Genomic DNA, 14488 nt, shown 5'->3' on the forward strand with positions numbered 1-14488 from the left:
AAACAAACAAAAACATCATCATTATAATTCTTGCGGCTTTCTCACTTGGGAAAGTCTCGTTTGAGCTTTCCGTTCGGTGTTTGCTCCAAATAACAGTCATATCAAATAGTCACCACTAAATTTCAATGGTCAAAGTGGTACAAATGTCAATCATTGCAAAAAAATTACAAGGGTATTTAGACTTACACTCTTCTGATACAATTGCAATTGGGTTGAGATGGCTGCCCTGGGACGAAATTGATCACAGTGAAACTGGTTGTCACTTGTTATTAATACGCTAATAAATTTCACCCTGAGCAACATATTCAAGGTTTAAAAAGTAATACAATCCAAAGCACACAGTAAAACACTAGTGCTTCAGTTTAAAGCTTCACCCTCCAAACTGCACCAATGGCCACCGAGACGTGATATCTGTCTATGTCCTTGAGCAAAATGGGGGCTAATGATAGATAATATTGGGTAGGTCTAGAGAAATTTAGGAAGGAGCAGTGGTGTTTCATAGCTCTTAACAACCCAGAAGCCACTGGCTGGAGCTCCATGTACGACACCCCTCGCGCAGTAAACCAGAGCGCGTGCAGTGCCTGAAATGGCTCCAAATATAAAACTGTAAAAACGGTAAACTTAAACACTGCGATGACTCAACTCACATTTCTCCGTTGGAAGATGAATAATAACGTAATTTGGCGCCGTCTCCGCGAGCGCCTACATGGGAGCAAAGCACATTTTTATGGCACTCTGTGACCGACAAGAGAGGCCACGGTGTTCTCATATTCACAAATTACTGCATCATAAGCGTGAGAGGTGGAAAATTATTCAATCGAGGCAGGGCTGTGTAAAAGAAGCCATTTTGGTTCAATCAGAACAAACAAGCGTATGACAACGGAATTTGAATGAAGACGTTCCTAGAAGAAAGAATAAATTGTGTAATCTTCCTATATGAGCGCGGGTATGTATAGTAGTTCTCTTTCATTGGCTGAATGAGTCATTGAGCACTTAAAACAGTGCAGCATATTCTGGAGCACGCATTACGGACTGCATGCTGGAAGGCTTGCACAAGAGGGATATTTCTGTCAGTTATACCAATTTAAAGAAGGAAAAAAAAAAAAGCAAGAATTTACTATTATTGCCCAAGCGACAAGCCGCCAAACTGCCTCAGTTAAGGTGGACAGAACTACGTGCATACGACGCAAAGGATTTAGCACCCTTTTTAACGTGTCTAAAATGCAAGTATTCATTCCAAGTATATAGATCTAGTTTTTTCAACGGCAAGAATACCGTTTAAATAATTACGAGAACAGCCTATTTGCGATACGATAAAGAAAAGATGATTACCACAGGGAATGAGAATTTTCATGAACATAATTCATTTTAAGTATCACTGCTCTGGGAAAAAAAGCCTTAAATCAGTGGACAGTAAATTGAGCACGTGCTGACAGTACTGCCACCAGGTGGCCATATTCTGTAACCACCCTGTCAAGATTAGTAAGGAGGTTCACGTAACAAAATGTACCACAACAGAAAAAACCAGTCACTGGGGGAAAAATATTTTCAGGCCTGAATGGTCTTATAAAATAATTTTATTTGTACAATGATATTATTTATGTTACAGTACATATTCATGTACTACAAGCGCACGACAAACACTGCATTTTAAGGGCGCGCCCGCTGAACTCAGCCATTACCTGTGCTACAGACGACAGGAGAGACTGTGCCAGATGGGGCCTCTCTCCCTCTCTCTCCCTTCCTTTCTTTCTCTCTCTCTCTCTCTCTATCTTTGTGTCTCCGTGTCTCTCTCTCTCAGTCTCTCTCTCTGTCTGTCTCTGTCTCTCTCTCCCCCCCCCCCTCTCTGTCTCTCCCTCTCTCTGAGGGGTGCAGGGGGTGGCATGTTCGGCAGGGGTACAGGGGGGTTCCATCAAGGGAAGCGCTTTCTGCTTCAGTGCAGTACAGCCGGGCGGCGGCGGCAGCGGCAGCAGCAGCAGCACACTCCAGAAACAGGGGGGCGGCCCTGTCTCCCTAATCACCCTGGTAACAGGCCCGCCCACGTCTCCCTCCACCTGCGCTCGCTGCTGGAAAATTCCGACTCAACTCCTCGCGGAACAGAGAGACATTCTGACTTACGTGCACTTTAAATTAAAAAAAAAAAAAAAAAAAAAAACAAAACAAAAAAAAAGAAAGGTCTTTTTTTTTCATTCACAAACAGCATTTTCAGCGGTAAGCCGGACTGCATCAGCAAACGTCGTCCCCTTTCGTCTCCGCGTGTGTTTCTCCTATCTCCCGTGAGCCGGGTGGGGAGGCGCGGGGGTGCGGAGGTGCGGAGGTGGGGAGTAAAAATAGCCCAGGCAGAGGACAAAAGGGAGACTGACAGTACAGAGACAGAGGAGCTGCGGCCGCCAGGTCCCTCGCCCTGCCTTTAGGGGCCGTCTGGCTGCGCCCGCGCTGCCCGCGCCCCCTCTCCCGCGGGGCCCGGGGCCCCTGTGGCCCCTGGGGACCCGGTGGCCTGCTGGGCCCGCTGCTGATCCTGGTACTCCCGAGAGTTCTCCCACGGCCGGGGGCCTCTGATGTTACTCCACTCGTCCAGGTTCAGCCTCTGCATCTTCTGTTCGAGGACGGAGAAGCACAACAGGGATCAGACAGTGCAGAACGGGGGGGGTCGGGGGTGCAGGAGCGAGGTGACAAGGTGACCTCACCAAACTTCCACTTCCACAGGGGGTTATAAAAAAAATAAAAAATAAATTATGAAAAAGAGCAACTCAAATGAAGACTGAAGGACGAGGGTCTCGCTGGTTAACAGACCCAGTACAAAATGTTCCTGCCCTGATCTTTCATTTCTTACATCCTCACACACATCTGTGAAAGAGCACAAAATGAAATTTATTTATTCAATGCCTGTGATGTGACAATGAAGTATGTGTGTGAGTGTGACTTCATGGTCTTTCACTAATGCTTTGATAAGTAATCCATTTTTACACAACACTTTAAAGCCTGTACGTGCGCTGAGGTTTTCTTTAGATGTCCTAACGATCCGAACAGTGCAGGACTTTGATTAGTCTTTCCCTTTGGGTGTTAGTACTGCAGGTCTTAATGACACCTTCCCCCGCCTTCCGTTACAACTAATGAGCTGCTCTCCGAGGATTCAACACAATTCCAGAAGTTTCCGTTAACCTCTGCACACGGGAAAAGAACTGCGGCAGTGTCACCTTTTGGAGCCATCATGACAAAAATGTTTTTGTTTTTTTTTAAAAACATTACATTGCATACAACACATCTGCTGTTGCTCTGTGCAATGCTGCAAGTATTAATAAAATCGCAAACTCAAGTTTTCCGAGGGACCATCTCCTGGGACAGACCACAATATTCTGTTAGGAAACTGGCTTGGCTTGGCAGGCAAACTCAAATCCGAAGCCAGCAATTGGCTGTGTGAAGACTGAGGTACTGGAATGAGTTTTAAAAAAAACTCTCCAACGTGGCTGAGAGTTTCCTTCATTCCTTCCGTTTCACATTTTCCTCCCCAATTTAAAATTGCCAATTTTTTCTCTCCAGTTATGCCACCTGTGCACACGCGCGCTTACACACACACACACACGCACACATTCTAAAACACACACTCACAAGCTTGCACACACATGCAAACACACATTATAAACCACACACTCACAAGCTTGCACACACATATTATAAACACACACTCACAAGCTTGCACACACACACACACACACACTATAAAACACACACTCACAAGCTTGCGCACACACACGCACACACTGCAGACGCATCTTTCACTGCTGCCTGGCAGCCAGTGGGCAGCTGCTGCGTGTCTGAGAACAGCACCTGTCCCAGGACCACAGTGCCTCTCTCTAGGGTGCCGCTGCAGGGAGGGTGTGCTGCACTGGAGAAGGGCACCTGCCCAACCCCAGTAATGCAATGCAATGCAATGTAACGCAAACCCGCGAACACAGCGGTAACTTGATGAGCCCAGGCCGGCCTGGCCAATTGTGTGACATGACCGGAGACTCAACAGTCGCAGCTGCTTTATGACTCAAACCTGCGCCTGTAGGCCTTAGTCTGTGCTCACAATGAGCAGACAGCTCACGACAGAACACAAACTCGTTGAATGAGTATCGCGACAAAAATGCCAGCATGAAAAGGTATGAAAAATTGAAGGATTGACACTTTAAATGAGCAGAAAACAGAAAAACCTGGATCCATAGGGCAAACTCTGGGGCTTTTTTTTGAATGAAGGGAAAAGAACAAAACAATCTAAATCATGTATGAATCTACGGGAAAATGGTCATGAAAATATAAAACCAGTGTGCTGGACTGGCCATTTCTCTCCGTTTCCCTTCAGTCTAAAAATACACTCATTTTAGTGTACTCAAACTAAATAAATAAATAAAGAATGAATAAATAAATAAAGAAGTTCATGAATGAGAACAGAGACGGCGGTTGTGTGCCTGCCCTGGAACACAGCTGGACGGCGTGAAGAGCGTTTGTAAAGCGTCTCTGAAGCGTCTCCTCTGTGTCATCACCACCAGGGAGGATTCATACGAGCGCCGGGCATGAGAGTGTGAACACATTATTCACCATCCTGTTTCCCACAAAGCAGCCCATTATCAGCACAGACACACACACACACACACACACACACTCTCTCTCACACACAACACACACACACACACACACACACACACACTCTCTCTCACACACAGACACACACACACACACTCTCTCTCACACACACACCACACACAGACACACACACACACACACTCTCTCACACACACACACACACACACACCACACACACACACACCACACCATCCTCTCTACCCACACACACACACACCACCACACTCTCTCTCTCTCTCACACACAGACACACACACACACCTCTCCACACACACACACACACACTCTCTCTCTCTCTCTCTCACACACACACACACACACACTCTCACACACAGACACACACACACACCCTCTCTCGCACACACACACACACACACACACTCTCTCTCTCACACACACACACACACACACACTCTCACACACACACACACACACACACACACTCTCTCTCGCACACACGCACACACACACACACACTCTCTCTCACACACAGACACACACAGACACATACACACACACACTCTCTCTCACACAGACACACACACCCAGCTGAACGCCCTCTCCCAGACACCCCCAGTACCTCGTACTCCTCCTCCAGGATGACGGGCTGTTTCTGGACGTTGATTCTGGCCTCGAGTGCTGGGTCCAGCTGGGAGAGAGGAGGGGAAGCAGGAGAACAGAGGTGAACACAGAGAGAGACTCCTCATGGAGCTCAACACCAGGGCTTCACAGGGCTAACGTGCTACCCTGTGCCACTATGAGAACACAGGGAGGGACTCCTCATGGAGCTCAACACCAGGGCTTCACAGGGCTAACGTGCTACATCGCGCCGCCATGACAACACAGAGAGCGACTCCTCATGGAGCTCAACACCAGGGCTTCACAGGGCTAACGTGCTAATCAGCGCTACCGTGAGAACACAGAGGGACTCATAAAGCTCAACACCAGGGCTTCACAGGGCTAACGTGCTACCGCATCCAGCCATTAGGGGACATTATCACACTCAGGACAGGCTGGGGAGGAGCTGCACTTCCAGCGATCAATCACGGTGACATCGCACCGCGTGACATCACACCGGCACTCGAGATTCCGCGCCAGGGCAAGCACGCCGTCCCGTGAGGAAGGGCAGCGGAGGTGTTTAAATAACGACTCTGCTCGAAAGCGTCTGCTGAAATGTCACGAGTCACACGCCTGTACGCACACAGCCGCGGGGGCCATAACTCCGCCCCCGCTCCGCTTTAACGAGGGCTGGGGGGGGCCATAACTCAGCCCCCGCTCCGCTTTAACGAGGGCTGGGGGGGGCGCCCCGCATCCTGAGGAGCAGAGTCACCCGGACACGGAGCAGCGCCGGGGAGGGAGAGCAGGAAGCGCTCGGCCCATTAGAGACGGACACCTCTGCCCATTAAAGCGCGTGGGTTTAGGAGCCTTCATACAGAGGAGGCCTTCCTGCAGCTCCACCCAGAGCCAGACTGAGCAGGAGAGAGAGGGAGGGAGGGGGAGAGAGAGAGAGGGGGAGAGAGAGCAAACGGAAGTGAGACAGAGATAGGCACAGTGAGAGAACCGAGCGTGGGGAAGAAACTGGAGGAGAAGAGAGAGGAGTGGAGCTACACGACTCCAGCACTAGTGCACTCTCACTCACCCCAGTGCGCACACACCCCCATACACACACACACACACACACACACACACAAGCAAACGCGCGCGCGCACACACAAGCATGCATGCATGCGCTCACACAGGCGCACACACATGCGCACACAGACACACACACACACACACACAGACACACACATGCGCACACACACAGACACACACATGCGCTCACACAGACACACACACACACACAGACACACATGCGCACACACACACACACACACACACACACACACACACGCGCACACAGCACACACACACACACACACAGACACACATGCGCACACACAGACACACACACAAATGCGCGCACACAGACACACACACACACACACACAGACACACATGCGCACACACAGACACACACATGCGCACACACAGACACACACACAGACACATGCGCACACACAGACACACACACTCTCTCTCATGTATTATTTCTTTCATGTATAAAGCATGACCCCGCCGCTGCTGCAGCGTTGGCTGTTCTGCATGCTGGAGTTACACAGCCTGTGATCAAACGGCCCGGGTCCCTGCACGTTCAGCGCTCTGTTTGAGGGGTGGGGGGGGTGAGGGGGGCGAGGGGGGGTGAGGGGGGGCAGTTCCATCTCCCCATGAATTATTCCGCTTGATTCTGCGGGAACGGCGCCCCCGCGGGTCGCCTACAGCGGCGCGGCTCGTGTGAACTACGCGGCTCGGAGAGCCGGCGGGCGACGAAGACCCTTTCCTCTTCATCGGCCGTCTGGTTAACCGCACCCCGGACCCGTTAGAGGGGGGCGAGGGCTCCGATTCTGCTCCCCGTCCCGCTTCCATGCAAATGCCCGGCCGTCTCTTCGCGCACAGACGGCGACCGAGCCGCTAAATAATGAACAGTCCCACTCCTGACACCCGCTCACAGGACTCAGGGGGAGAGAACACAGGCCCTCCGACCACATGACCTCACAATCAGGCAGCCTTTCCCATGGCCAGACGACTGCACTGCACTGAGCATGTGCGGCACGGACAGAACACTGGGGTTCCTGGACACATCCAATCAGCGCCGGTACAAGAGTGGGACTTTTCCAAACAACGCATTTAATTTAATTCCTCGTGCTGTAATCCAATTAATCGCTACCCACCGAATAGCGAGTGGACGGAAATTGAATTTCTAATTTTTTAAAATTCAGCTCATTGTTCTGTGCGTGAAGTGTGTGTTCTGAAAGAGTTTCAGCCCACGGTGTACTGGCTGTGACAGCAGCCAGACCTTCATTATCCCCCATTCAGAATGGAGAGAATGTGAATCTTAAAAGTCTCCACATGGGCAGTCCGCTATTGTGAGACTTTCCTTCTAAATAAATCAGGATAATTAAGCAGAATATGAGACGGGGAAAAACAAGGGGGTGGGTTTTGTGCAGTTTCTTTCACCTCAGAAAGTGCCATAGAATTTTAAATAAGTCAAACGCTCTCTGCAAAGTATAGTTTCCAGGCAGGTAATATATTTCACGTGCAACAGATCAGGATTTTTCTCCCTGGACATGAACATGCTTTGCTGTCCTTTGGAACTGGGCTCAGTCTGTGTAGCACCATTCATATTAGCTCTCTGCTTCACACACAAACACACACGCACGGACACACATTATTACATTACATTACAGGCATTTAGCAGACGCTCTTATCCAGAGCGACTTACACAACTTTTACACAGCATTTACATTGCATCCATTTATACAGCTGGATATATACTGAAGCAATGCAGGTTAAGTACCTTGCTCAAGGGTACAACGGCAGTGTCCTTACCCGGGAATCGAACCTGCGACCTTTTGGTTACAAGCCCAGTTCCTTACCCACTGTGCTACACTGCCGCCTACACATGCAAGCACATGCATGCGCGCGCACACACACACACGTACTCACACACACATGCACGCACACGCACGCACAGTAATGCAGTATTAATTAATGCGGTGTAAAGGCAGTTTTCTCACTCTGAGCTGACACAGGGATAAGCCGAAGGGGTAAAGACTGGGGGGGGGGGGGGTGAGGGGTCAGTGCTGACAGAGGAGAACAGCGGACAGCGTGCGTCGGGGGGGGGTGCTGGGGGGAGGGGATGGCCCCCACAGAGGAGGCAGCTGTGATGTACAAGCAGGCGCACTTCCAGGGGTAAAGGCCCCCCCTCGCCCCCTCCCCCCCCTTGCCATCCCCAGTGCCAGCTCCAGAGGACAGTAATGAGAGGAGAATCATGCCATCTGGCTCTGACCCAGATGACACTCACTGCCACGGCAACGGTGGAGAGAACTGCGCCCCCAGCCCCCCCCTCCCATAATCCATCACACTGGGACCCAGGGTTTGGACCACAGTGTAACAGTTACCTCACCCCACCCCACCCCACCCCACCCCCCACCCCCCACACAGTTCAGCATCACCCCCAGTGCTGTAACTCGTGAGGACCTGAACACAAAAGGAACCCCCCTCAACGATGGGAAGCTTTGCTCTGGAGTGCCAATCAAAGGCTAAGCCAGCAGAAAGATAACAATTACAATACAATAACACGCCCCAATGGGACATTCATCCAGGGTTTAAAAAACATTATACACACACACACACATATATACGAAAGCATAGATACGTCTTATTGTTGATACGCTAAAATGGGGGGACTGTACGAAAAGGGTTGTAATTCCTATGCGGATCACCCGATAAGGATGCAAATACCCTTACATTAAAGTTGACAGACTCCACTTTAACCTTGTATTCACCTTTTTATTTCTATTCCAATGTGCTGGTGTACAGAGTCAAAACAACTCAAATTATGACACTGTCCAAATACTTCAGTTGCACTTCAATTGTGTATATATACGAGCATCCTTTTGCAGAAGTCTGCCGTCTATACCATAACCTTTTTCCATTCTGTAACATCAGCCAGCTTTGTGTAATTTATGCTGTCTATCATGTAATTTATTGATTTAAATTAAATATACTGAGCTCCACCCTTGGACTCTCTTCAGAACCGTGATTCTGGTGTATAAATGCAGGGGTACAATCACAGCTACACTACTACACATGAACCACAGGGCTATTCGTAGTTTCGCCAAATACTTACTGAACAAGAGAAACAAGGAAAGGGTTTCAACTGCTGTGCGCACAGCACAGGCACATAACAAGACTGTAAAGCCGCGTTTCCACCGCAGGAACTATACCCCGGAACTAGGAACCTTTTGAGGAACTCAGTGCGTTTCCACCGCAGGAACTAGGGTCTAAATTTAGTTCTGGGGGCTTTGTTTTACCCCCCAAAACGTTCCTGCTCGAGGGGTAGTACTTTCCGAAAGTACAGGAACCTTTTGGGTGGAGCTTGCAGCGGTGAACATTTCTGATTGGTCGAGTACTCGTAGCATTTGTGTTGTATTTATTTTCCGCCATTACCCGCCATGTTTGAAAATATGCAGCGGAAAACCAATTTATTTTCATAATAACTTCAAATCAAACTTGTATGTTATGCGGCGCAGTAGCCTACTTTTGGTTATAGCCTGTCTACGTCTTGGAATTATAACGTGTGCTCTTCTGTTCTTTTCTTGCTTTAGTATTCGTTTTATAAAATGCTAAGCATTCGTGCTGGGACAGCATATTACGTAGGCTACCAAAACATTCAAACGGATTAATTCGGTTGCTGAATATTTTCTTCCGGATTTTCTTTGTTAGCCCGTTGTAATTGACTCAAAACGTTTGATACAGTTATGTGAGGTATGCGGTAGTTCTGCATAATTAACATTCGTGATACAGTACAAGCAAACTGGAAATCACCTTCCGCACTTTTTATCCGGGTAAAATAACAGGTTAATTCTAGTAATCTTCCCTTTAGCTTTTTCAGACTGCCGTAATTTTACTCAATTTTACTGCCATTTTTCAATTCCACGAAAAGACCAGGAAGACTATGGACTCATTTATGGTGCATGGTTCGCATCTGGAGGGCACACTTCGCTGCTCGGCTAGCAGTAACTTCGCAGGAAAGCAAACGGTGGCTGTACCACTACTAATTTACATTTTCACGCAAGTCCGAGTTTTCGTTCTATTCTTGTCATTTTGCGATTAGCCTATATGGAATTGACGACGAATTGAAGTAATAAAACAGCAAATTGTTTACAACGTGTGCATGTTTTCTGCTGTTAATGAATGTGTTTGAGAGGATATATGAAAATCAATAAATACAAAAGTAACCATATATAGTCATTGTTGGTAACCCGTTGTATATAAGTGGAATAAACCCCTCCGGGCTGTCCCGGTTATTAGAAAATAATGTAGGCTACTTCGGTGGTAGTATGGGGTTACCGAAGAAATCATATGACAGATGGACCGACGACAACGTCAGTGGGCTAATTTGCCTAATCTTCGCGGTACTTTAGACCCCGGTGGAAACGCAGACAACCATTGGCTGAAGGAACCTTTTAGTTCCTGGTAAAGTAGTTCCTGGGACTGAAAGTTCCGGGTAATTTTGGTGGAAACGCGGCTTAACTGACGCCTGTTCAAACGGTCATCTCCGAGTACACTGCCAAAAGGAAACAGTGCCACCTACTGGCCAACAGCACACCACTCCCAGCAACATTCTTGTATCCCCAGGACTTACTGTACAGTGCAACCAAGTAAAACATAACACCTAGCCAGCTAAACACACGCACACATGCACGCACGCACACACACACGCACGCACGCACATACACACACACACGCGCACACACACAGACTCAAGCATTACATTAAATTACAGGCATTTGGCAGACGCTCTTATCCAGAGCGACATACAACAAAGGGTATAACCGTAACCAGGGACAAGTGTGTAGAAAGCCCTAGAGGGAAGTACAGTACCAAGTGCAGGGAACGACCGCGTAGTTTAACTTGGACCCTGTAGGTTAAGCACGCACTCACACGTCAAGTGGTACGGCTGTAGATTAATTTTTCATATTTGATATTCTACAGTCGCCAATAACGGTTCCCGACAAGACGTAAGAAGGCGGACGGTGGCGTTGGCACTCGGCAGACCGGTACGCGGCAGCAACGCAGCGCAGGCCAGGGAAATGACGAATCTGTTCATTAGCGACACGAGTCACGGACAGGAGTAAATCAAGGACGAAGGAAGCGTGCGTTTAATTTCGTGTGGCTCCCTTCCAATCTCAGCAGCTGCTAATAGAGGATAAGGCATAGGCTGAGTAAAAATGGCCCCGCATTGGCTTTAATGAACGGTGTCTTCCTTTTTTTTTTAAACTTCAGGGGGATTAATATTGAGGAGTGAAAGCAAGGAGGTCAATTTCACATGAAACGGTAACATCCGTATCATTTGTCTAACATAAACGTTTGCTTGTGGCTGCCATGTAATATCAAACTATAGGCAAAATACTGAACATCACTAGCTGTAGCAGTGTAATGCAATGATTAGATAACTGGGCTTGCAGGTTCAGTTCCCAGTTGGGGCATTGCCACTGTGGGTATGGTACCTAACCTGAGTTACTTCAGTACATATCCAGATGTGTAAGTGTATTATGTGGTTTTAAAAAAAATAGTAATAAATAAAGATTCTGGGGCATCTTTTCCCAACCTAGAGCCCAACTCGGCTTGGCTTCATTCCTCTGGGTAGACCAACATGCTGGGCCCACTTCTAATTTTCTCATGTCACTGCTTTGAAAAAAAGGACCACAGAATCACAGAATCCAGCTGCAAGACCTTTTTCCAAGAGCTCCCTGTCCTCCAAAACCTTTCACCCTTCAAGAAAATGGCCGACTCAGTGTGCTTATCAGTATCCCATAGCTGTCAGTCCAAAGACCCCGAGCGTATCGCAAGGTTACCAATTCTCAGGAGTGCACCTAAAATTCTGCCATTTTAACCAAGTCCAAAAAGTGAATGCTTTTTTCGGCTAGATACTTTTGCTCTTGAGGAAACTTCCCACTATTCTTAGGTCCTTCCCCCACACATAATGGCTACTTACAGGACACAGAGTGAATGGATAATGGGCCCAGGTCTAGCACTGTAATTTCCGAAAACTCCTGAGAGGTGCTTCCTCCGAAGGGCTTTTTCCACTTCACTTCCCCCGGGACACAATTTAACTGTCTTGTTTGCCACCAAACACAAAAAGACTCTTTATGTGCCTTGTTTTTATTGGCGGGAGATTCATTACGAAACTAACAAAACAAAGGTGCTCGGGGTGCAGATGACAGACGGCCTAAAACAACAGGCTATTTATACCACACGGGGAAGAGACTATATTTGGCCGGTCACTTGGCTGGAAGACTGAAATCTGTTGGCATCACTTCATTTTAGATGCTTAAACGCCACGCTCTATTAACACCCACAGGTGTGTCTGAACATCGTATTTTAACGTCGGTGATTTCAGTGCCCATTTAAAAACTTGGCGCACGCCTGTGTGGTGTAAATCTTTCATTGAACGGCAGCCATGCGAGAATGTCTAACATGTCGACGCTGAGCTAGAGATGAAGCGGAAGGGGGGTTTGGGGCGGGTGGGGGGGGGGCAGGTAGTAGGACAGAGGGAAGTCACAGACTCCCAGAGTTCAACATCTTGTGAATGTCACAGAGGAGATTCAGGATTCCATTAGTGATGCAAGGGACCTTTCGGATGTGAAATAACCACTAAAACGTAAGCGCTGCGGGCGTCTCCATGTACTGAACAGCCGCGCGTAGCGGCGTGAGGGGTGATAATGAGGGGGTGCACAAGGGGGGGGGGGGGTCACAGGAAGACGTAGGCACTTCAGACAGACCGCTCAAAGAGGGCAGTAATAAAGTGGCACAGTCGTGATTCTTGGACAGTTCAGCCGGCCGCACAGCCTGATAGCTTTGCAGGGTAAACTTGCTGCAGGCCCATAACATGCTTAAAGACACAGTAAACAGCAAAGGCTCCTGGATTTTAATCCATAAATAGTGTACATATATACATAAATATACATACGCACACACACACAAATATGCAAATATGTCTATGTATGCAAAGCTTAGAATGTGTGATTCACACGGTTTGTGAAGTCAGCTCCATGGAGTGAAAAATAAACTGGTATGAAGCAGGCATTAGCCTTCATTATCATAGATCAGGAATCTTGTCCAAATCAGGACAAACTCTGAATTAAACAATGTATGTATACAGGCAACCCACAAGTCTAGTCTCAAGCTTTTTGATACACCCAGAAGTGGCCTAATATTTGCCTTCAATAACATAAAGCATGCATCTGCATTGAGTATTACAAAATGTCCTTCAGTATTTTCCATTTGACTTAGATTCAGTGCTCAAAGAAAAACGGGTTTTCGGCTATACAATCAACTTTTTGTGATCTTTTTGACAATAAAATTTCTTAAAACTACGAATATAATAACCACAAAATTTGAACCACTTTCATATAAAATAATCCTCATGAATATTACTCTTTTGTAAAAACAAAAATAAAAACGACATTAATTGAAATATGATACCTTCTTTTTAATCTTCTGCGCATCGTATCGGATTTGTGTGAATTCTCGAAGCCCGAAGGAACCACCAACGACCAGCAACTGCAACGAAGAATAATTTAGAAACATTTGGGAAATCAGTTTGGGGAAAACAGTTTATCATTAACTGTACCAAAACAACTGACATTTCGGCTTTCATCTGTAGAGTGAGTCTAATAACTGTGTGTTACTAAGTGTTACAGGGAGATTAATACACAAGTCTCCGGCTAGCTGTTATTCCTGGACACTAACTATCTAGCAGAGCGAGTTTCCATTCAACTCGTCTCAAGCTAGCTAGCTAGCTAACTTACAATGCAGTGTATCTGAAATCTAGTTCGGATGGTTTTAAAATAACGCACGACTACGTTAATACTAAGTCTTGTTAGTAAGCTAACTAGGGATATGATTTTTATGTTGTCATCACTGTCGCTTAGCTAGCACAGAAGTAACACACGGTGGCCTCCACTGACGTATCTAGCTAGTAGGTAGCATTTGCTATCTGAGGCTTCTCTTGTAGCCTAGAGGTCAGAACTTAGCAACTGTCGGAACTCACAATCATTGGAATGCCATATGTGAGCGTCTTATTCTTCTGTAATGCCTTAAATGGGCTCCACATCATTATTCTGACAATAATCCTTCGTTCCCGTCCTGCTATATTCTCATACCCACCCACAATATTTTAGCTACCACAAGGATACATAACTTGCTAACACCAAGTTAGCTACCAAAGGCGAACAAGAGGAAATACTTTTCC

At 47.4% G+C, this 14488-nt stretch overlaps 1 protein-coding gene across 1 annotated transcript; it reads right to left on the bottom strand.

Moving 5' to 3' along the window:
* Positions 1 to 1559: 1559 nt before the first annotated feature.
* LOC135247367 (cytochrome c oxidase assembly protein COX16 homolog, mitochondrial) lies at positions 1560 to 14488 on the bottom strand. Its single transcript, XM_064320729.1, has 4 exons — positions 14288 to 14488; positions 13720 to 13797; positions 5207 to 5275; positions 1560 to 2596 (listed from the first exon to the last, which is right to left on the bottom strand). The coding sequence occupies exons 1-4, from the start codon at positions 14351 to 14353 to the stop codon at positions 2411 to 2413; spliced, it is 399 nt and encodes a 132-aa protein (XP_064176799.1). The 5' UTR covers positions 14354 to 14488; the 3' UTR covers positions 1560 to 2410.

Source organism: Anguilla rostrata, chromosome 1 (assembly GCF_018555375.3).
Source record: "Anguilla rostrata isolate EN2019 chromosome 1, ASM1855537v3, whole genome shotgun sequence".
Lineage (NCBI taxonomy): Eukaryota > Metazoa > Chordata > Actinopteri > Anguilliformes > Anguillidae > Anguilla > Anguilla rostrata.

What these genes read in the sequence shown, in the direction of transcription:
- LOC135247367 (XM_064320729.1), bottom strand. Translation starts at nt 14,353, where the DNA reads ATGATGTGGAGCCCATTTAAGGCATTACAGAAGAATAAGACGCTCACA. An exon ending in CGCAGAAGATTAAAAAGAAG is followed by an intron (nt 5,276 to 13,719) that starts GTATCATATTTC and finishes CCTCTCTCCCAG; the next exon opens with CTGGACCCAGCACTCGAGGC. An exon ending in TCCTGGAGGAGGAGTACGAG is followed by an intron (nt 2,597 to 5,206) that starts GTACTGGGGGTG and finishes GTCCTCGAACAG; the next exon opens with AAGATGCAGAGGCTGAACCT.